The sequence below is a fragment of the Rana temporaria genome, chromosome 6, assembly GCF_905171775.1.
Source record: "Rana temporaria chromosome 6, aRanTem1.1, whole genome shotgun sequence".
In the NCBI taxonomy this organism is placed as follows: domain Eukaryota; kingdom Metazoa; phylum Chordata; class Amphibia; order Anura; family Ranidae; genus Rana; species Rana temporaria.
The window spans coordinates 103,984,011-104,006,979 of NC_053494.1; the positions used below are offsets into that span (position 1 = coordinate 103,984,011).

The 22,969-nt window shown below is 45.6% G+C and overlaps 1 protein-coding gene across 1 annotated transcript in view; it reads left to right on the forward strand.

Annotated features, from left to right (window-relative positions):
- PFKL (phosphofructokinase, liver type) overlaps positions 1 to 22,969 on the forward strand; it is a 158,808-nt gene that overhangs the window by 68,403 nt on the left and 67,436 nt on the right. Inside the window, exons 7-8 of the mRNA XM_040357096.1 lie at positions 10,496 to 10,604; positions 15,177 to 15,272. Coding sequence (XP_040213030.1) covers positions 10,496 to 10,604; positions 15,177 to 15,272 — 205 coding nt within the window. The remainder of the gene's footprint in view (positions 1 to 10,495; positions 10,605 to 15,176; positions 15,273 to 22,969) is intronic.

A 22,969-nucleotide genomic window follows, 5' to 3' on the forward strand; every position in this document is an offset into this window, starting at 1 on the left:
AGCCAGGCCGTGGGGAACTTCATTCACATGGTCTGGCTCTGCCCGAAGATCCAGGAGTTTTGGCGGCTGGTGGCGGCAGAGATTGAGTCGATCGGCGGCGTGGCTGTTGGGCTGAACCCCTTAATCCTACTGCTGGGTATTACCGATAACCTCCCCACCTCCACACACAAAAAGCTTTTTATCTTCTATACAGCTTTCTACGCTCGCAAAGCGATCCTACTCCAGTGGAAGGCGACTGACCCGCCTGGTCTACCTGCCTGGCGGAAACTGGTGAATGACATCCTCCCCATGTATAAGCTCACGTACATGGGACGTAACTGCCCCAAGAAGTTCGACAAGGTCTGGGGGGCCTGGGTGGCGGCCAAGAGGCTGACGGTATAGTGAGTTTGGGTCTAGCTGCTTGCCCCCCCCTTCCCCGGGGCGGTCCCGGGGTTCCCCCTTACCCCTCCTTGGTCCGTGATTTGGGTTGGCGGAGCCCCCACGATCGGGTTCTTTGGTAGGGGTGTTATGCTTGGGAGACGCAGAGGGTGCACGGTGTGTTATGCGGTATGGTCACCACATATGGCCTGCTGGATGGGATATGGCCCCCCCCCCCCCAAACTCTCCCCTCTCCCCCTTCCTGCCCTCCTCTCCGGTCTGGATAAGTTTTCATGATGTCCTCTAAATGCAATTGTTTTTTTTTTTTTTTTTTCCTGCACTGTCTGTAACCAATGTTTGGGCCTTGCGGCCCTCTTTGTATTATTTGAATGATATGAGCATGTAACCGTTTGATTTCTTGAATAAATATTCCTTCTGTTAAAAAAAAAAAAAAATTGGTCTGCATGCCTGTTGTCCCAGAAGGAAGCCTCTTCTAAAAAATGTTGCACAAGAAAGCCTGCAAACAGTTTGCTGAAGACAAGCAGCCTAAGGACATGGAATACTGGAATTATGTCCTGTGGTCTGATGAGACCAAGATACATTTATTTGGTTCAGATGGTGTCAAGCGTGTGGTGAGGAGTACAAAGACAAGTGTGTCTTGCCTACAGTCAAGCATGGTGGTGGGAGTGTCATGGTTCGGGGCTGCATGAGTGCTGCCAGCACTGGGGAGTTACAGTTCATTGAGGAAACCATGAATGCCAACATGTACGACCCCAAACACACCTCCAAGATGACCACTGCCTTGCTAAAGTAGCCGATGGACTGGCAATGCATGTCTCCAGACCTAAACCCTATTGAGCATCTGCGGGACATCCTCAAACGGATGGAGGAGCGCAAGGCAACAGCTCTGTGATGTCATCATGAAGGAGTGGAAGAGGACTCGAGTGGCAACCTGTGAAGCTCTGGTGAGCTCCATGCCCAAGAGGATTAAGCCAGTGCTGGAAAATAATAATGGCCACAAATATTGATATGGGCCCAATTTGGACATTTTCATTTAGGGGGTGTACTCGCTTTTGTTGCCAGCGGTTTAGACATTGATGGCTGTGTGTTGAGGTGTTTTGAGGGGACTGCAAATTTACACTTATACAAAGCTGTACACTCACTATTTTACTTTGTAGCAAAGTGTCATTTCTTCAGTGTTGCATAAAAAGCTATAACAAAATATTTACAAAAATATGAGGGGCGTACTCGCTTTTTTTGTATATCAAAATATATATCAATATACTGTACCCAGAATTCGGATAAACAGGGCATTTTAACTGGGAGTCAGAAATGAAGCTACATGAAGGGTGGATGGATATAAATCATCTTTTTTTTTTTTTTTTTTTTTTTTTTTTTTTTTTTTACAAAAATACGTCGAAAAATACGTATTGGCCTTAACTGAGAAAAAAAATAGTTAAAAAAAAAAAAAAATTGGGATATTTATTATTATAAATATATTTTTTAAATTGTCGCTCTTTTTTTGTTTATAGCGCAAAAAATGAAAACCGCAGAGGTGATCAAATACCACCAAAAGAAAGCTCTATTTGTGGGGAAAAAAGGACGTCAATTTTGTTTGGGAGCCACGTCGCACGACCGCGCAAATGTCAGTTAAAGCGACGCAGTGCCGGAAGCTGAAATTTCGCCTGGTCACGAAGGGGGTTTATGTGCCCAGTAAGCAAGTGGTTAATATAGGTGCACTCTATACCATACTTTGTAGTTTGCTATAAGGACACTGAAGGCAGGAGGAGCCAGAAGTGCCAGCAGGGGACCCCAGAGGAGGGTCAGGGACTGATCTGTGCAAAACCATTGCTCAGAGCAGGCAAACACGACATGTTTGTTATTTAGGGGGAAAAAAATAAATAAAAAAATATGTCAACGTTTACAAATCACTTTAAGGCAGTGGTTCTCAACCTTCTAGTGCCCTGACCCCTTGATAAAATTTCCCAAGTTGTGGGGACCCCTAACAGTAAAATTATTTCATAGCATGGGTTGTCGGTACCCAAGGCAAGACAAGTAATTTGTGTCTCCGACTTTGTGGTGTCTCGCAGCAGTGACACCTATGCTGAAATCAGGAGATAGGGTCTCCTCTAGCCCCTACCACTTCATTCTTTACCAGTCCGCTGACCTCTAGTCTCTGCCCCCAGCCATGCCATGAACTGAGTGGGTGGCTGTGAAGAGGCTGAGTGGGTGGCCGCCGGCTCCAGGGACAGCCCTGCTGGGTGGCTGAAAAAAGGCTAGGAGAGCGGTGTGGGCTTCAGGAACAGCCCAGGATTCGGTGACCCCTGGCAAATCGTCATTTGACCCCCAAGGGGGTCCCGACCCCCAGGTTGAGAACCACTGCTTTAAGGGGTCGGTGCAGGGAAGATCAGCATCTGAACCCAGAGAAACGGGAGGCTGATAGACTGGAGATAATTCAAAAGGCATTACAATTCAAGTTGAAAGTTAAAATTTACCAGAGTTGTGCATTTAAAGTGATAACTATGTGTAGTAAAAAAAAAAAAGAAAAAAAAAGCTCAGCCTTTAGCACAGATTTTTTTTTTTTTTTATAAAATCTGTGCTAAAGGCTGAGCTTTTTTTTTTTTTACTACACATAGTTATCACTTTAAATGCACAACTCTGGTAAATTTTAACTTTCAACTTGAATTGTAATGCCTTTTGAATTATCTCCAGTCTATCAGCCTCCCGTTTCTCTGGGTTCAGATGCTGATCTTCCCTGCACCGACCCCTTAAAGTGATTTGTAAACGTTGACATATTTTTTTTTTTTTTCCCTGACCCTCCTCTGGGGTCCCCTGCTGGCACTTCTGGCTCCTCCTGCCTTCAGTGTCCTTATAGCAAACTACAAAGTATGGTATAGAGTGCACCTATATTAACCACTTGCTTACTGGGCACATAAACCCCCTTCGTGACCAGACGAAATTTCAGCTTCCGGCACTGCGTCGCTTTAACTGACATTTGCGCGGTCGTGCGACGTGGCTCCCAAACAAAATTGACGTCCTTTTTTCCCCACAAATAGAGCTTTCTTTTGGTGGTATTTGATCACCTCTGCGGTTTTTATTTTTTGCGCTATAAACAAAAAAAGAGCGACAATTTAAAAAAAATATATTTTTTTTTTACTTGTTGCTATAATAAATATCCCAATTTTTTTTTTTTTTAAAACTATTTTTTTTCTCAGTTAAGGCCAATACGTATTTTTCGACGTATTTTTGTAAAAAAAAAAAAAAAAAAATCTCAATAAGCGACTGGTTTGCGCAAAAGTTATAGCTCCTACAAAATGGGGGATAGATTTATGATTTTTTTTTTTGTCAGGGCTGCGATATTGCAGCGGACGTATGGGACACTTTTGACACAATTTTGGGACCATTCACATTTATACAGCGATCAGTGCTATAAAAATGCACTAATTACTGTATAAATGTGACTGGCAGTGAAGGGGTTAACACTAGGGGGTGAGGAAGGGGTTAAATGTATTCCCTCATTGTTTTCTTACATTTCCGTTAGTAATGTATTCTTCCTGATCAGACTAGAGGTCATGACACGGGAAGGAGTTAACTAGTTGACCTCATTAGCACACACCCTGCATCTCCCACGATTTGAGCATTTTCACTCCTCACACATAGGGCAGCCCATCCACCTGAATGAGCTGCCCCACACAGAGCAATCGCACCAAAGACACTTCATGACTATTCTTTAGAAAAATAAGTGACTGTAGATTTAATTGAAAGCGTTGATTATTTATTTTTTTTACCAAAAAAAAAGTACACAAATGCTATATTTGTGGATAGGAGAGCTGTAATTTGGGGGAAAAAGGTATACAAAGGTGAACTTACCCCCTTGCCGACTGCTGCACGCCGATTTACGTTGGCAGAATGGTAGGGGCAGGCAAATGTACGTCCCTTTTTAAAATTGCCGCCTGGTGCACACACCGCCGATGGGGCACATCCTGTGAACTCTGTTCGCCGGGGTCCAGCAATTGCGGTGAGAAGAGGCAGAATGGGGAGATGCCTATGTAAATAAGAAATTGGCAACATGACGAATCTACTGCTCCCTGTCATCGGGAGCAGCGATCTGTCATGTTGTAGTGAGCCCATCACTCCCTAGGAAACACTTAACCCCTTGATCGCCCCCTAGTGTTTAACTCCTTCCCTGCCAGTGTCATTTATACAGTAATCGGTGGTTATTGGGAGTTTTATAGAGCTCAGAGTACTCAACCTCCTTTAGCTGAGCTCATTAACCCCTCACTGAGCCAAGCAATGTATACATATACTTTTTTTTTTTTTTTTTTCCCTGTCACATGGTGAGTTAACTGAATGAGACTAATCTTTACTTATTACACTTGTGTGAAGCTGATGTGATGCACTGTAATTTTTTTAATTGCTGTTTTGTACTAATTTTTCCCCTTTTCCCCCTAATACTTAACCCCTTGATCACCCACTAGTGTTTAACCCCTTCCCTGCCAGTGTAATTTATACAGCGATCAGAGCTGCAAATAGCCATTGGTCCAAAAATAAAAAATAATAAAATAAAAATTCCATAAATCTATCCCCTATTTTGTAGATGCTTTTTTGTTTTTTCAAAATTGTCGCTTTTTTTTTTATAGCGCAAAAAATAAAAACTGCTTAGGTGATCAAATGCCACCAAAAGAAAGCTCAATTTGTGGAAAAAAAGGACATAATTTTTGTTTGGGTACAACTATGCACAACCGTGCAATTGTCAGCTAAAACGACACAGTGCCGATATGGCAAAAAGTGCTCTGGTCAGGAAGAGGGGGGGTAAAATCTTCCGGGGCAGAAGTGATTAATCTCGCATACAAGCAAATGGTTGCTCCCCAGTCATGCACAGAGTCAGAACATGAATTCCTCAGATTAGGACTTTGAACTGGGCAACAAACAGTTTGATAGTAAAGTATTTAAAATGTATTGCACTTTGATAATATATAACGACACAAATATTGGGCACAGAAATGGAACCCAGCTGCAAGGAAAAGCCCAGAACACCCAAATCGTTTGGAAAAACAAAATGCAGATCTTCTGGGAGAGAGGGCTTGCGGGGTCCAGATCTGTGGCTTGCATCCTAGATGTTGATGCTCAAACCAAAAAGACGAAGAACATAACTCAAAAATAAAAAGAAAGCTATGCCCGTCAGAGCAGCGCACAAGCAACAGAAAACATGAATGACATCAGCCAGAGGTTCGTATAATGTGGAATGGTCTTATTGTGCAATTTGGTGGTATAACTCTATATAGACCATAGCTATAGAAGAGAGGTAAAATCGTATTTTCCTCTCGATACAGGTCCGGTTGATCGACCGTGTATATCAAAAATTAAATCGTCCAGAACATCATGGGTTAAAGATGGTTGTAACCATCAGCCAGATATCTGGACGTGCCTTATGGATCTTAAAGTTGGAGTCAAAATAATGTGTCTGGCAAGGTCTACCTCATTCACGTTTTCTGTTGCTTGTGCGCTCCTCTGACGGACATGGCTTTCTTTTTATTTGTTATATTCTTCGTCTTATTGGGTGGAGCATCAACATGTGGGATATAAGCCACAGATCTGGAACCCGCAAGCCCTCTGTCCCTGAAGATCTGCATTTTGTTTTTCGAAACTCGTTGGACGTTCTGTGCTTTTCCTTGTAGCTGGTTTCCATTTCTGTTCCCAATATTTGTGTTTGTTGTGTATATCCCCATGTTCATGTTATATATTATATATGTGCAATAAATTTTGATTACAGGAACTCAGCCAGGCTAGGACAGAACTACTGGAGATTATAGGTAAAAAGATCAGACGAAGTTATGCTCTAGCTCAGAAATCCTTCTACGAACACGGCGACAAAGCGGGCAAACTATTGGCGAAAGCCCTGCAAACCAAAAGAGCCAAAGCAACCGTCTACTCTCTGACAGACGACAAAGGCCGTAAGGTGCAATCTACTCCCGACATAGCCAAGCTATTTGTCAAATATTATTCCGGTCTCTACAACCTACCATCCCCGACCACGCCAAAAGCGCAAAGCGCACGGAAAGACTTAATTGACGGCTTCCTGCGCCAATACGGCCCTACCAAGCTGACAGCAGAGGCCAGGGCAGAATTAGACAGACCCCTAAACAGTGCCGAGGTAGGACTGGCCCTAAAACAACTGAAAACGGGCAAAAGCCCGGGCCCAGACGGGCTGACTACGGGGTACTATAAGACCTACGCTGAGGTTCTTACACCCTTTTTCGTATCGGCGTTTGCCTCCTTCGCCGAAGCCCAAACCCCTCCACGAGACCTACTGACCGCACACATTGTAGTCATCCCCAAACCTGACAAGGACTCGACAATAGTGACCAATTATAGACCCATCTCGCTCCTCAACGTTGACCTTAAATGGTTCGCTAAGACAATAGCGAACAGGCTGCTCCCATACATGCCCAACATTGTACATATGGACCAGGCCGGCTTTGTCCCTGGCCGCGAGGCAAGGGACAACACCATAGCGGCCCTAAACATACACCACTGGCTTACCTCCACCAAATCCTCGGGGTTCTTTCTCTCACTCGACGCGGAGAAGGCGTTCGACAGGGTGGCGTGGGATTTCATGCGAGCGACCCTTGAAGCCACCAATATTCCGCCACTCATGTTAAATTATATAGCCATGCTGTACGCGGGCCCCACGGCACGGGTCAGTGTGAACGGCCACCTGTCGGACGCCTTCTCCATATCGAACGGGACACGTCAGGGATGCCCCCTATCCCCCTTGATTTTCGTCCTCACACTAGAACCCTTCCTACGACGAATCAGGTCCAACCCGACGATCAAGGGCATTGAGATCAAGGACCGGACCTATAAACTCGCCGCGTTTGCGGACGACATCCTCCTGTTCCTTAGAGACCCCCTCACGACCATCCCCAACTTACTAAAAGACCTCAATGAGTTTAAGCTTCTTTCCAATCTACAAATAAACCTCTCCAAATCTTTCGCTCTAAACGTCTCCCTGCCCCAATCCCTGAGTGATCTATGTCAGGTGAACTTCCCATTCAAGTGGAGCGCAAAGGCCATCACATATCTGGGGATACAGCTCCCAACATCCCTATCAGACCTCTACTCCCTGAACCACCTCACACTGCTCCAAGCGGTGATGAAAGATTTGAAGGGGTGGTCATCAAAACACCTGTCTTGGTTCGGGAGGATCGCGGTGATCAAAATGAACATCCTTCCACGACTACTGTACGCCATGCAGACGATCCCCATCAGACTCCCCCCGGCGTTCTTCTCATCTTTCAGATCGGCCTGCACATCTTTTGTGTGGCGGGGCACCCGACCTCGCGTAAGTTATGACCGGCTCACAGTCCCCAAACTGCAAGGGGGACTGAGCCTCCCGGACCTACGCAAATACCACTTGGCTTGTAGCCTCACTAGAATAGTGGACTGGGCCACCAATGGGAAACGTAAACAATGGGTGGGAATAGAGCAGGCCTTCTCCCCCCTCCCGCTGTCCCACCTGCCATGGGTCTCAAAGGGAAACACCCCGCCTGACTGCGGGAACCATCCCCTCATACTCTCATCACTACGGGCCTTTCGAGAGGCGTGTATCAAACACAACCTGTCAGACCAGTGCGGCCCGATGACCCCCCTCAAACTGAACCCTGACTTCCCCCCAGGCATGCACCATACCTTCTTGTCGGACGGTTGGCCTCACGCGACGGTTCAGGCACATCAATTCTTTACTTCAGGCAGACTCATGCTTCAAACGGAACTGGCAGCTAAAACTGACAAGGACGAGTTCCCTTTCTGGACCTACGTGCAAATTAGACACTTCCTAGACAGGACAGCCCCGAGTCCCCAATGGTCCAGACCCAACTCCCCATTCGAGAACCTCTGCTCCAGTATGGAGCCGCAGAGACATCTTATATCCATCATCTATGGCCTACTATTCGCAACCCACTCTTCCAAACTCCACTGGGCAAACCAACAATGGGAAAGGGATATTGCACTTGACCTTACGGAAGCGGAATGGGAATCAGTATACAGACTAGCCCACAAGGGCTCGGTAAATGTCCAAACACAGGAGAACGCTTACAAGCTCCTCTCCCGTTGGTACAAGACTCCGCTCAAACTTCACAGAATTGACCCCACACTCTCGAAAACATGCTGGAGATGTCATCGGGAGACGGGCTCCTTCCTCCACATATGGTGGACCTGCCCTTCGCTCCAGTCTTATTGGACGGAGGTCCACAAGCTCATTGCACGCATAACCACCGATACCTTAGACTTCTCTCCCGCGCAATACCTCCTACACCACGCCCACACGCTCCCGAAGGGATATAACCGATCACTGGCAATGCACATGGTGAACGCTGCTCGGATGTGCATTCCAGTCAAATGGCTATCCCCGCAACCCCCTTCTCTGGCGGACTGGTTCCAACGCATTCAAAAGACGATGGAGATGGAGGACCTAATCCATCAGGCCAATGACAACCCTGCCAGATTCAACGAGACATGGGCCTGCTGGAAACACTACACCTCGACAGCCGACTACCGAACTGTTAGACCTTGACGGCACAGACGTCAGACGCCTGTGCTCTACCCCCCCTACAGAGCTGTGGCGGACTGTTCCGCTCCCTCCAACCCAGCTCCCCCCCCCCCCTGACCCCTCTGCCGGTCCAGCCCCCCCCCCTCTATCCTCCCCTTGTTCCTCAGGATATCTCATACCCTCCGCGACCCGCGGGGGTGACCACGCGATAAACGGAATAGACAATAGAACTGAGATGAGGCTAGGGCGATGTGCATAAAGACATACGCTGTAGACAGATAGACACTAGACAATAGCTGTCCATAAAGGCGCTCAGTAGGCACCAGGGCTGAACGAGGAAAGCGGTACCCCCGCTCCTCGGATATACTACGCATTGCTGTAGGCATGTTATGGTAGCCGCACGAGAGGCAGACATTTGCCTCTGACACGACTAACACTTACAGAAGTTGAAGAATGTTAATAGAGGTGGATATCGTTCTTAGTTCCTGCATTGTAACCCTTAGATGACTTATTTAAACCCCTGTTATGTATGGCGAAGCGGCTGCGCCCGCTTATTTTCGCTTTATGGGTCTGCGACCATTAAGAGATCGTTTTATGTACCTTGGTCTTAATGTTTGTACGATGCTGAATTAACAATAAACATCTTTGAAACAAAAAAAAAAAAAAATTTTGAATACTTTATTTTTACTATCAAATTGTTTGTGGCCCGGTTCAAAGTCCCAATCTGAGGAATTCATGTTCTGACTCTATCAGGGATGTGGGCCACAATCCGTTTAAGTAATTTGTTGCAGTAAATGGTCCTGCACGGAATTCTGGTTCCAGGGTGGAGCTTCCTGGGAGTTTTATAGAGCTCAGAGTATTCAACCAGCTTTAGCTGAGCTCATTAACTCCTCACTGAGCCAAGCAATGTATACATATACTTTTTTTTCTGTCACATGGTGAGTTAATTGAATGAGACTAATCTTTACTTCTTACACTTGTGTGAAGCTGATGTGATGCACTGTTATTTTAAAAATTTCTGTTTTGTACTAATTTTTCAACTCGGTGGTAAACCAATTCATGGATGAGGGTTTTGTGGTTTGTGTGCACTGAAATATATCACACTAAGGAGCAGGAGCCAGAGTTTTTGAGTTTTTCTATACAGCAATGTGTAAGCATTTACTATGCCTAAATTTAATTTTTTAATTTATATAGAAAATAAAAGGTTCTATTAATACGGTAGTAAATTTGACATTCACTGACGTTTCTGGTGATTGCATTTGTACTTTTACAATAACCAAGGTCTGTAAAGTTTTTGGGGAGCATTTCCTGTATGACAACAGATCTCTATAGGATTGTAATCGATCTTTGAGTTTTCCTGTTGCCTAGTAATGTTGCATAATGATACCATGATCTTGATTTCTCTCACTGTTTCCAGCTTACCTTTTTATTTTGTGAACTTTAAACTGTGCATGTATTTTTACGTCCTTTCTCCTTCCTGTACGTTTCCCCTTCTTTTTTTTTTTCTTTCTTTTTTTTTACTACTGAAATTGCACTTAAAATGTGGCTGGTGTAATATAAATTGCCCCTTTTAATTTTTTTTATTAGATATCTAGCCTTAGTATCTGCCTTGGCATCAGGAGCCGACTGGCTTTTAATTCCAGAGTGTCCGCCTGATGAAGGATGGGAGGATGTCATGTGTTCAAGACTTGGAGAGGCAAGTATGATATTGATGTTAACGCCAACCATTAATGTATTGAAAAGTGTACAGTACATTGGTGCCAAGCCTAGATTAAAAACATAATGACCGCTCATTTCTGTGGGTGGTTGGAGACATAAGCATCAGCTAAAAGACAACTAATTTTATTTGCCAGTTAAATTATATTTCTTTCCTAAACCTTACAGCTATACTTCCTCCTACAGGAGGATTGGGCACTGGTAAGCAAAAGGGGAATGGAGCTGGGATGGTATGCGGAAAGGGTTCGATGAAACAGGGATGGGATCGGGGGGGATGGATAGAGCTGGCATTGTATCTTTGATTTGTGTGGGGAGGGGGGAAACCGAGTATATGAGATAGGGGGTACTTTGGGAGGGGAGAGGAATTATGCTGGGGGGGTTAAGCTTCAAATCTGCCCCCCCTTTATAGCAACAGTCATTTCTAACCCAATGCAAAGTACCCCCTAGTACATACCCTCAACCTCTCCTCCCTAAAATCACTCCCCTGGCAGCATAGATGTTCCCCTCCTCTGCAATACCTCGGCCCCGGGCAGGTGCTGTAGCACGCTCTCCCTCTTCCTCCCCCTTGGCTCTTCAACCGAGGAAGAGGTGGCTATAGTCCGGTGTGCAGCTGTCGGGGAGAGAGATGATTGCGGTGTGTGGGGAAAGTCAGTATCAGACTCCAGGCACCCCTGTCTCTGCCTCACTCTCTCCTCCCCCCACTCTCCCTGCACATCTCATGCAGCTGAGGAGATCTGGAAGGAAAGGGGGGAGCCACTGCGCCGGTGCCAGTGTCCGCCTAGTGTCACCCTCTTGCAGGTGTCACCTGGGTGCGGACTGCCCACCCCTAGTGACACCACTTATCCAACCTCTATTGCTACCAGCGGTTGGGTTTCCGGAGTACCTGAGACCTTACCTTATACCCTAAGCTTTACCTTACCACCTCGTGGTGACTGCATGTCGAATTTAAGACAGAGTGGACAGTCCTGCTTTTTTATTTATTTATGCCCACTGATGCAGTTTACATCTTCAGCCTCAATACATGTTGCCCGGTGCTCCTTGAGTCTGTCCCATCTTCGGAGTCTTTAACTATTTTGGGTGTGACTGCTCCTCTACCAGTTCGCAAGAGAATTCTATTATAGTAATGTATTACTTACGGTCCAGATCACCCAGTCAGTTGTTGACTTTGAATGCAGAGGCCACAAGCGATCTGCTGTGTCTTCCTCTGCAGATTCTCTGTGATCTGGCTACGACCTATAAACCATTAACCATTTAGACTGTCTGATTCTGAGTTGCTCCAGTCCTTTCCAGACAGGTTTGCCCCAGAGTCAGTCTTCTGCCATTACTGTGAAAGAGATTGTGAAATCAGCCTGTCAGTGCTGTTCCCTGTCTTAGGTCTTTTAGAGACTGCCAAGACTTTCCTTGTGCACCCACTGTAATGTTCTATAGATTTTGGTAACATCTTGACAAAATACTTGTTCCCTCAAACTCCTTACTAGTTTTCCATTATTTTGAAAAGGACTTTGTTTAAAAGTGTTCCCCCCCCCCCCCTAATTGTGGGTCAGACAGTGTCGTGCCTTAACAAATTTACCACCATTCTACTGGACGATACACCTGTCTTTATGGACCCTTTAAGCAGTTGATAACCCTCTGTTTTCCCTGATAGGTCCTACTTTTCACCCAGCCTTTGCTGTGACTTTGCTTTGCCAAACTCTGACTGGCTGGTCAAAATCTGTGACTACTGCAGTTAATCGCCTGAGTATAGAATGTTCGGAGCAAATGGCTTGGCTTTAAAGGATACGTTCACCTGCAGACCTGTCAGTGTATCTGTGTGCCCGTACATTCCTATTGTGGTAGCAGATACACGGACAGAAGGAATCGGTGGACTACCATGGCGTTTCATGTTAGTTCATTTAAAACTACATGCTGACATCCACAAAGGATGTCTGGACTTGCAGTTCCTTCATACGCAGAGACCCGCACGGTCGCACTAATTTTAAATACGGACAGCTAGTACGGGGGACTTTTCACCGTACTGCTGTCACAGTGAGGGGGGGTGGGTGGAGAATCGGTCAGTGGCTGCAGCATTGGGAACATGTTGCATGTTCCACCCCAAAAAATGGCTGGAACATGTAACATGTTCCCAAAGGTAAACTTATCCTTTAAGCTGCAGTTGTAACAGGCTGCTGAAGGTTTCCCATCTGCTCTCCTGCCTGGATATCTTGTACAGAACGCTGTGGTTAAAGTTTTGGACATTTGAAAACTCCTCTAAGAAACTTGCTCCATATGGTCTTTAAACACTTCAGCCTGGGAACGAATTTACCCCTTTCTTGACCGAGCCATTTTTTGCAACCCGGCACTGCATCACTTTAACTGACAATTGCACGGTTTTGCCAAACCCAAACAAATTTACCCCACAAATAGAACTTTCTTTTGGTGGTATTTGATAACCTGTGCGGTTTTTATTTTTTGCACTATAAACAAACAAAAAAAGCAAACAAAAACAAATTTTTTTTACTTTTTGCTATAATAAACATCCCAAAATAAAAAAATTAAAAAAAAAATTCTTCCTTAGTTTAGGCCGATATATATTCTTCTACATATTTTTGGTAAAAAAAATCACTAAGCCTATATTGACTGGTTTGCGCACAAATTATAGTTTCTACAAAATAGGGAATAGATTTATGGCATTTTTTTCTTTTTCTAGTAATGGCGATTTGCTATTTTTATCGGGACTGCGACATTGCGGCGGACAAATTGGACACTTGAAACTTTTTTGGGACTGCTGACATTTATACAGCCATCGGAGCTAAAAATGGCCACTGATTACTGTATAAATGTCACTGGCAGGGAAGGTGTTAACACTATGGGCAATCAAGGGTTCCCTCAGCGTGTTCCAAATGTAGGGGGATGGGACTGCCTGGGGGAGGAGACCGATCAGTGTTCCTATATACTAGGAACACGCGATCTGTCTCCTCTCCCCTGCTAGAATGTGTATTTTGTGTGTTTACACACACAAATCTTCGTTCAGGCTCTGTCAGGAGCGATCGCGGGTGCCAGGTGGACATTGCGCCTTCCTATACCCCTTTAAGTGGCTGCCATATAGTTACGGCGATTCACGCCGGGGAGCCATTATGACCGCAGTCGGCAGGTTGTTAAGAGACGTAGACTCTTTAGGTTTTACTCTGGATACCACTATTGAGGATGTTATTGGTGGCAAAAGAACCAGTCTTCCTCAGCCAAAGACGCCCAAGGAATAATCTAAGAAGGCTCCTCCCTTGCTTGAAGGAAAGTACATTTCTTTACTCCTGCAAATTCCACACCCAATCATGGTTCCAAGTCTGACAAACCCCCAGACAAAGTGGGGGGGACATTTGTTAGCCATTGCATGTAGACAGCTTGCATCTCGGATACTTCCATTTCTCACGTACAACTTTTCTGTGTCCCCATGTAGATTAAACAGATCTTCAGGTAGCCATTGGTCTTCTTGATGAAGATGTATTTCTGCAGTTCCTGTGGCAGAATGGTTTCTATGGTTTTACTCCAACTTGTTCACGTTTTTGGCTCTCCAAAATTCTGAAAATTTTCATATGATATCCACCAGGTCTGTCATCACCTCCCTTTAACATGGAGACAATCCTGGCTTCTGAAGACATCAAGGACATGTACAGTCAAATCCTCATATTCCAGCATTTCCTATTTTCTTTGCTGTGGAATGCTTGCAATTTGAGAATCAGTGGCAGAACCAGCTCATCGCTTGGAGTATCTGGGTCTAGTCCTAGACACAATTCAGTCCAGAGTCTTTGCCCCCTACCCCCCCTTTAGGAGAAACTACAAACTCTCTGCTCCCACACTCCTTCTCCCTGCTTTTGCATAGGAGTCTTAAGTCGAACAGTCCAGTTTCACTTCAGACCTCTAAAATGCAATATTCTGTGGTCATGGGATACGTTTCTGGACAAGCCGTTTCATTTGGCACAAAGGGCCAGGTTGTCCCTGGCTTTGAGGTTCCAGAATCCGGCTGTGGAATCGTGGGCGTCATTCCTCATCTATTGGAAGATCCCCATGATGGATGCCAGCCTGGTAGGGGTCCGGGTACTCTTTTGATGACTTGGACGTCGGCGAAATCTCACCTCCAACATCTTGAAGCTTTGGGTGATTTGGATGTCCCTGCAGCATTGGTCTTTACTGCTTGAAGGGTCATCCAATCCAGATTAATTTGGATTTCCATATCCGAGGTCTCGCAATAGAGAGGCAGAACAGATTCTGTACTGGGCAGAGCTTCACTTTCCAGGCTTATCTGCCATTTTACATGCCAAGTGTAGACAATTGGCAGGCAGACTTCTTCAGCCTGTAGCCTCTTGACCGTTTCCCACCCCTCAGTTGGAGGAAGTAGGAGTGGGTACCACGAAAAAAAAAGTACCCACTCTGGAGTAAAAAAATTATAAAAAATCTGACTAGGCTGAAGGTAATAAGGTACAAGAAGGCAAGATACATTTTCGGTATAATTTCTGCCTTTAAAACAAGTAATGTATATTTCTTAATGCTGCTTTATTATCTTTCTAACTTCATGCAGACTCGAAGTCGAGGTTCAAGGTTGAATATCGTTATTATTGCAGAAGGAGCTATTGATCTCAATGGGAAACCAATTACCTCTACTTATGTGAAAGATGTGAGTATATTCTTCTTTCAGCAGTTTTTTCCTTTCTTAGATTTCAATTTACTGTGTTTCAACATACAGCTATGTACCGTTTCTATGGAAAAATGTTATATGCATTGTGTGTGTGTGTTGTTTTTTTTTTTTTTTTTTAACCACTTTCTTACTGGGCACATATACCCCCCTCCTGCCCAGGTGAAATTTCAGCTTCCGGCCGTGCGACGTGGCTCCCAAACAAAATTGACGTCCTTTTTTTCCCCACGAGTAGAGCTTTCTTTTGGTGGTATTTGATCACCTCTGCGTTTTTTTATTTTTTGCGCTATAAACAAAAAAGAACGACAATTTTGAAAAAAAATACAATATTTTTTACTTGTTGCTATAATAAATATCCCAATTTAAAAAAAAAAAAAAAAAAAAATTTCAGTCCTAGGCCGATACGTATTCTTCTACATATTTTTGGTAAAAAAAAAAAAATCGCAATAAGCGACTGGTTTGCGCAAAAGTCATAGCGCCTACAAAATAGGGGACAGAATTCTTTTTTTTTTTTTTTTATTATATATACTAGTAATGGCGGCGATCTACGATTTTTATTGGGACTGCGACATTATGGCGAACACATCGGACACTTTTGACACATTTTTGGCACCATTCACATTTATACTGCAATCAGTGCTATAAATATGCACGAATTACTGTATAAATGTGACTGGCATTGAAGGGGTTAACACTAGGGGGTGAGGAAGGGGTTAAATGTGTACCCTATATAGTGTATATAGTGTTCTAACTGTGGGGGAAGGGGGGTGACTGGGGGAGGTGACCGATCTGTGTCCCTATGTACAAGAGACACAGATCGGTCTCCTCTCTCCCTACCAGGACGCTGTCATTGTGAGAGCCGGCAATGAGAAATGATCTCATATGTTTACATATGATATCATCTCTCATTGGCCGCACAGATCGCCTACCAAACGGCCACTCCGATTGGCCGTTCACGGCGATCTGTGATTGGCTGTGTCCAAGGGACACGGCCAGCACAGAAGTTCCCCGATGCGCGCTCTGGGAATGAGGAAAGGGGCGGCCGTAAAAAGATGGCGTCCCAGAGAAGTAGAGCCACCCTGTGGCCGTATATAGTCGTACGGCCGTCGGGAAGTAGTTAAGGTATCATTTTTATTGTTTACATTCAAATGAACATTTTATAGCATTAGGCCCCTTTCACACAGACGGATAGAATGGTGCTTTTAGCTGCGGATTTTCTAGTTTTCTACCGCAGCTAAAAGCACACATGGCCCCATTCACACACAGCGTTTTGCTGCGATTTAGTTACATGCGGTTTGGTGCGAATAGAAAAAATAGAACTGAATGCGTCCAGGAGCGATTTAGCGCAGCTTAATGCACATAACCGCAGGTAATCGCAGTCTTTTGACAACTGTGGATAGCAGCGTGAGAAAAAAATAGGAAGCACATAATCAAAAAAATAGGGTTGCTATGGGAATGACTACCACAGCTAAACGCGGCCGCACGTAATCGCAATGTACAAATGCAGCTAATCGCAGTGCCTGGAGCCTTGAATTTCACAGAACATTTACATGCTTTTAACTGCTGCAAAACAGCCGTCCGTGTGAAAGGCGCCTTAAGGGAGCGAACAGTGCTTATTCGGTAATGAAGTACAGTTATGTGGTATCCAGTCAGTGATTACATATCAATAGAGGAGTTTCAATGTCACCTTCTGAATTCCAGTATAACAAATAGAAGTCAACTAATATTTCCAGGGATCTCAAGGAGCAGGTGGTATAGTGCAGTCTGAACTAACCCATGGATTCCAGATCTTAAACGTTTTTGGACATCCTCTGGCCTCATACGTCAATTTATATAGAGGTATAGCTTGACTGACTAATGTGACCCAGAAGGCTATAGTAGGTGAGGATTGGGATTTCCAATGCATAATCGTTTTCTTTGCATAAAACAAGATAATTCTTTGAAAGGTTTATATATTCTTAGATATGCCTTCATCATCTATATATCCCAACAGGCATCTCATGGGTTTACAGATGTTGGGCACTCCACATTAAGTGGAAACATGGACCATCAGCAATGCCACGTCGGGAACATGTTGCGGAGGGCAGTCTCTTTAGTATAATAGTATAATAATTTGGTTTGAATGACTTTATCACAGGAGGAGATGACGGACGATACTTGGAGGGGAAGCACTACCCCTCCAAATATCCTCCGTCGGCTCTCGTATGTCAGAGCGCCATTTATTTTCTGTGGTGCTAATCCTAGTTGTCGTATGAAGAAGAGTTTTGTAGTACGTGGATACGAGTTTTTAGTGTGAGACGGGTCAGTCAATAAGCGTTCGAGTGGGGAGGGTTGGATGTCTATGTTTCGAAGGACAAACTGTGTCGTGGCGGTATGGCGTATCTGCAGATATTAGAAATGGGCCATAGGAGGAAGGCAAAAGAGCAAAAAATGTTCACTATAAATAGGTGGGAAATCGGTCTAACCCCTCGCTTGAATCGGAATCTCCCATCTGTTCTGCGGAAGATTTCTGGTAGACCTGGGTTACCCCACAAGGGAGCATTGGGGGAATATGTAATATGCGTACTGGGTAGTGGTAGCTTCAAAATCTTGAATATCCGTATGGTCATAGCTAGAACTGTCGTACCCTCCCATCCCCTGGTGGAGATTAGATTTTAAATAGATTCATAGGAAGTGAGAATGGCTGCCTCCAATGCTGTTGCCACATTGTTTTCCTCAGGGTAGAACCACCAATGCGCATGGGTCAGCTGGGAGGCCGCATAATGTGTGAAGGCAATCCCCCCTCCAAAATAGGTAGTTGTAACGTGTCTTTTTTGCTATTTTCGCCACCCCTCCCCCTAAATTTAATAAGAATTGTATACATTTCCGTAAATTTGTTTTTGGGGATGTATATTGGGGAGTTACTCAGAATATATAGAAAGCGTGGTAAAACGATAATTTTAAAAATATTTGTCCTACCCAGCAGTGTCAGTGGAAGATTGGTCCAGGTCTTCAGCGTATTCCTCATTCTACTAATGAGTGGATCTACATTCATTTTAATGTATGAGGAGAAGGCCGTTGTATCTCGATACCTAGATGGCGAAAGGCATGTACAATCTGTAATGGGCATGAGGGTGGTAGTGTAATTGGGGTCGATTTGGGCTAGCCTAAACAGGGATTTGTCCCAGTTTACCTGGAAGCCAGAAAAATGCCCAAAGCGCTGGATAATATCCAGCAGAGTAGAGAGCGACGACTGGGGGTCCGCCAAATATATCAACATGTCGTCCGCGTATAAGGATACCTTTTCTTCCAGGCCCCCAGTCGTCAGTCCCACGACCACTGCACTGGACCTCCTCAGCGCTGCCAGTTGCTCTATCACCAGCGCAAATAGTAGTGGCGATAGAGGGCACCCTGCCTATCATGAAGGGGTCGGAGATAGTTGTATTTACTCTCAATCTAGCTGCAGGTTTGTGATTATAGTAACTGAACCCATTTAATAAACGTGTCACCAAATCTGAATTTTGCTAAAATCTCCATTTAGATACAACCATTCAACCGAGTCAAAGGCCTTATGAGCATCCAGAGCTAGAATAGCCCTGGAGCCTATTGTGTCATGAGGCCTGCATGTTGGTAAAGAGTCACCGTAAATTAATTGAAGTGGATCTTCCAGGGATAAATCCTGTCTGATCTGCTCCAATGACAGTAGTAATGACCATATTTAATCTCTGGACTTTGGCCAAAAATGTTATATCCAAGTTGATTAAGGATATTGGTTGATAAGATTCGCAGAGAAGATGGTTCTTGTGAGGTTTGGGGATAAGGACAGTTGGCGCCTTAGACATGGAGAGCGGCAGCTGTCCTGTCCTCAGGGCATAGTTTTATACCCTGAGGAGATGTGGAATCGGTAACTCTCTATATTGCGTATACCATTCTAAGGGGAATCCGTCCAACCCTGGCGTCTTATTTCTAGAAAAGGACTGGATGGCTTCCCCTATTTCCTTGGTCGTTAGGGTGGCATCTAGCAAGGAGACCTGAGAATCTAGTAATTTTGGGAGTGAAATATCCTGCAAATAGTCATCCAATTTCACAATAGTATAATGGGCCCTAGTGGAATATAAAGTGGAGTAGAATGTAACAAAAGCCTCTCTACTACCTCTTTCGTCTGTTCGACTTTCCAAATTCTAGGGATCCTGCATGGCTGATAGTCCGGCCTAGACAGGTAGGCTAGCAGGCGACTGTTTTTTGTCGCTGATTTTGATATAACCGTGTTTTCTGGGTTCGTTCAAGCAGTACCATGTCTAATTTCCTGGCCTTGTGTCGCCCGGGTAGCATGTTTTTGGGGCGTAGGAGACATGGAGTAAGCCGCCTCTGCCACTCGAAGCTCCCCCCTCCACCAGCCTGGAATGCGATGCCTTTGCGGCCTGTCCTATGGCCACAGCAAATGAGCCGTGCATGGTAGCCTTGAAGGCATCCCAGACCACAGAGATAGGTGCACTCTGTGTATTGGTGGCCCAATAGGAGTTCAGATCTGCCATTTCCGGGTCTGTGACATCCTGGTCTGCCAGCCAAAGCAGGCTTAGCCGCCACACCCGAAAGGATGGCGACACTCCCAAAGCTAGGTCCACCAACAGTGGAGAGTAATCATACACCACCCTAGGAAGGTATCGGACATCACTTATCATGCTGAGTAGATCAGAGGAAAGTAAACGCAGATCAATGCGCGATGGCTTACCATGAGAGTCAGAATAACAGGAATATTCCCTCCATCCGCATGTTTCCATCTCCAGGCCTCTACTAGGTCATATTGGGTCAGATAAGTCCCTTAGGGAGTGGGGGGTATAGTAGTACATCAAAATCTGTCAAGATAGTTGTCAAGGACAGTGTTATAATGTCCAGCTATCAATAAATGGCTTTCTGCAATTTCCAGTAAAGGGTGGTGGGGCATACAGACTAGTCACTGTGTATGGTTTTTACCCCTCTTCCTGACAGAGCATTTTTTGCAATTTGCCACTGCATCGATTTGGCTGACAATTGCACGGTCGTGCGGCACTGTACCCAAACAAACTTGATGTATTTTTTTTCTCCCACAGATAGAGATTTCTTTTGGTGGCATTTAATCACCTCAGCAAAAAACAATGTTTCTTTTTTTTTTTTGCTATAATATCCCCCAAAAAATATACAAAATAAAATATTTTTTTCCTCAGATTGACGTTTGGGTGTATATTCACTGCTGTGCTCATGGATTATGGATTTCCTAACAGACCACATATTGTGAGAATAAGAGATCGGGTGTCTAATACTATTCTGTATACAAGGGTACCACAGAGATGTGTGTTGATTTCAGCCCTTTTTACATTATTTACGCTTAACTGTACTCCCATACATGCATTAAATACTATAGTAAAGTTTGCTGATGACACCCCTTTAGTTGGACTCCTACAAGATAATGGCGAGAAATTTTATAGGCAGGAAATTCAGCATTTGGTTAAGTGGAGTACGGAAAATGATTTAATGCATAATACTGCAAAAAAAACAAAGAAATAGGAGATCAAGAAAGATCAGTCATTGCCCTGTGTGTGTGTATCGATATCTATATGATGAGGAGGGTTTTTTAAAATAACAAACATGTTATACTTGCCTCCACTGTGCAGCTCATTTTGCACAGTGGCCCAGAACCTGGTCTTCTGGGGTCCCTCGCGGCTGTCTCGGCTCCTCCCTGCATAAACTAACCCCCTTCATGGGAGCTCTCTCCCATGGGGGTTAGTTCTTGCAGACAGGCTCCCGTGATACAGCCGGCGGCTTTAGCCACTCACTATCACCTCCGGCGCACCGCGTCATTGGATGTGATTGACAGCAGCGCGAGCTAATGGATGCGCTGCTATCAATCCATCCACTCTAGCCAATCAACGGCCAGACTGAGCGAAGAAGAGAACGTCGGGGGCGAGCGCAGCAGGTGAATGGGCTCAGGTAAGTAAAATGGGGGGGGGGGGGCCGTAATGCCGTAACTGTAAGATGTTTTTCCCTTTCGTTCATGGATGGACACAGCCTTAATCTTGACATAGTGGGAATAGTCTATCTATCTTTTTAGGAGTGACTAGGCAGAAGTGTTAACTTCAAAGCAGAACCGCCCCGCCCAGGGTGCAGTGCCACTGACTATATCCCCTCAGCCTGCACCAAGCAATTCAGTTTTTTTCTGCCTAGTCTAAGGAGAAGACATGGCTCTCTTCAGGCCCATGGCTTGGAGGCTTTTAGTTTGGATTAATTTTTTGGATTTTTTATTTAAGTTTTTCCTGCGATCTTAAATCAACTGCCGACTGGTCGAAAGGCTGGATCCCAGATCCTTGTATTCTTCCCAGTTTCGGCCATCGAGCGTGTGCCGACCATAGCTGTGCGCTGGGTCGTCCACGACATGCCCGTCGCTCTACGGGTGGCCGGTGAGCTATACGCTCCAGGGCTTGCATTGGACCGGTCTACAGGGCCGAGTCGCAGTAGCCTGGCCGACAGCCACCTCCGTTACCATGCGGTAGATGTGCTTTGATCAACTCCCGACTGGGCGACAGGCTGGATCCCAGATCCTTGTATTCTTCCCAGTTTTGGCCATCGAGCGTGTGCCGACCATAGCTGCGTGCTGGGTCATCCACGACATGCCCGTCGCTCTACGGGTGGCCGGTGAGCTATACGCTCCAGGGCTTGCATAAAGACCGATCTACAAGTCGCAGTAGCCTGGCCGCCAGTCATCTCCATTACCATGCACTGTCCAGGATGCTTCCAGCATAAACCCACAGGAAGGGTAGTTAGCTACTACCTTGCTTTAGCAAGAAGACAGAGCTGGGCATCCTTGGAGAGGTGAGTAAAGGGCCTTATCCCCCTCCCCGCCTTCTAGGCTCTCTGAGCTAGCTGCTGGGCAGGGGTTCCTCTGGGGAGCACCCATCATCCCTGGATTATCTAATCAGGGTGAGCCACTTGGTCAGGGCCTCCCTTGTTGGTGGCTAACCTCACTGACACTTCTGTCCGGGAAGTCGTTCCTTCCTTTCACTGGATAGTCATCACGACGGAAGCCAGACTTACCGGTGGGGGAGTCTGGGGGGTTCAGTCGACCCAGGGTCGCTGGTCTCCAGAGGATTCCCATTTGCCGATCTAGGTCCTGGAGCTTGGAGCGATCAGGCTGTGCCTCTCCACATGGTCTCAGAAGCTAGGAGGGCATCCAGTCAGGATCCAGTCGGACAACGCCACGGCGGTGGCATATGTCAACTATCAAGGAGTAGCGTCAGTCGCTCACATCCTAAGGTGGGCAGAAAGGAGCATACCGGCACTGTCGGACATATACATTCCGGGTGTGGAAGACTGGCAGGCGGACTACCTGTGTCGCCAGATGCTGGACCAAGGAGAATGGTCTCTGCACCCGGAGGTGTTTCTGCTCCTTTGCCCAAGATGGGGCACGCCAGACGTAGATCTCCAATCGGAAGGTTTTGAGGTTTGTGGCCAGGTCAAGAGACCCATGGGCGGACGTGACAGTTGCGTTGGTGGCGCCGTGGAGTCAGTACCGGCTAATCTATGCCTTCCCTTCTCTAAAGCTACTGCCTCTTCTGCTTCCTAATTGTTCCGGATTGGCCTCGGCGTCCTTGGTACGCCGATCTAGTGTGGCTAGTAGCAGACGTCCCTTGGCGTCTACAGCTGAGAGAGGACCTGCTGTCACAAGG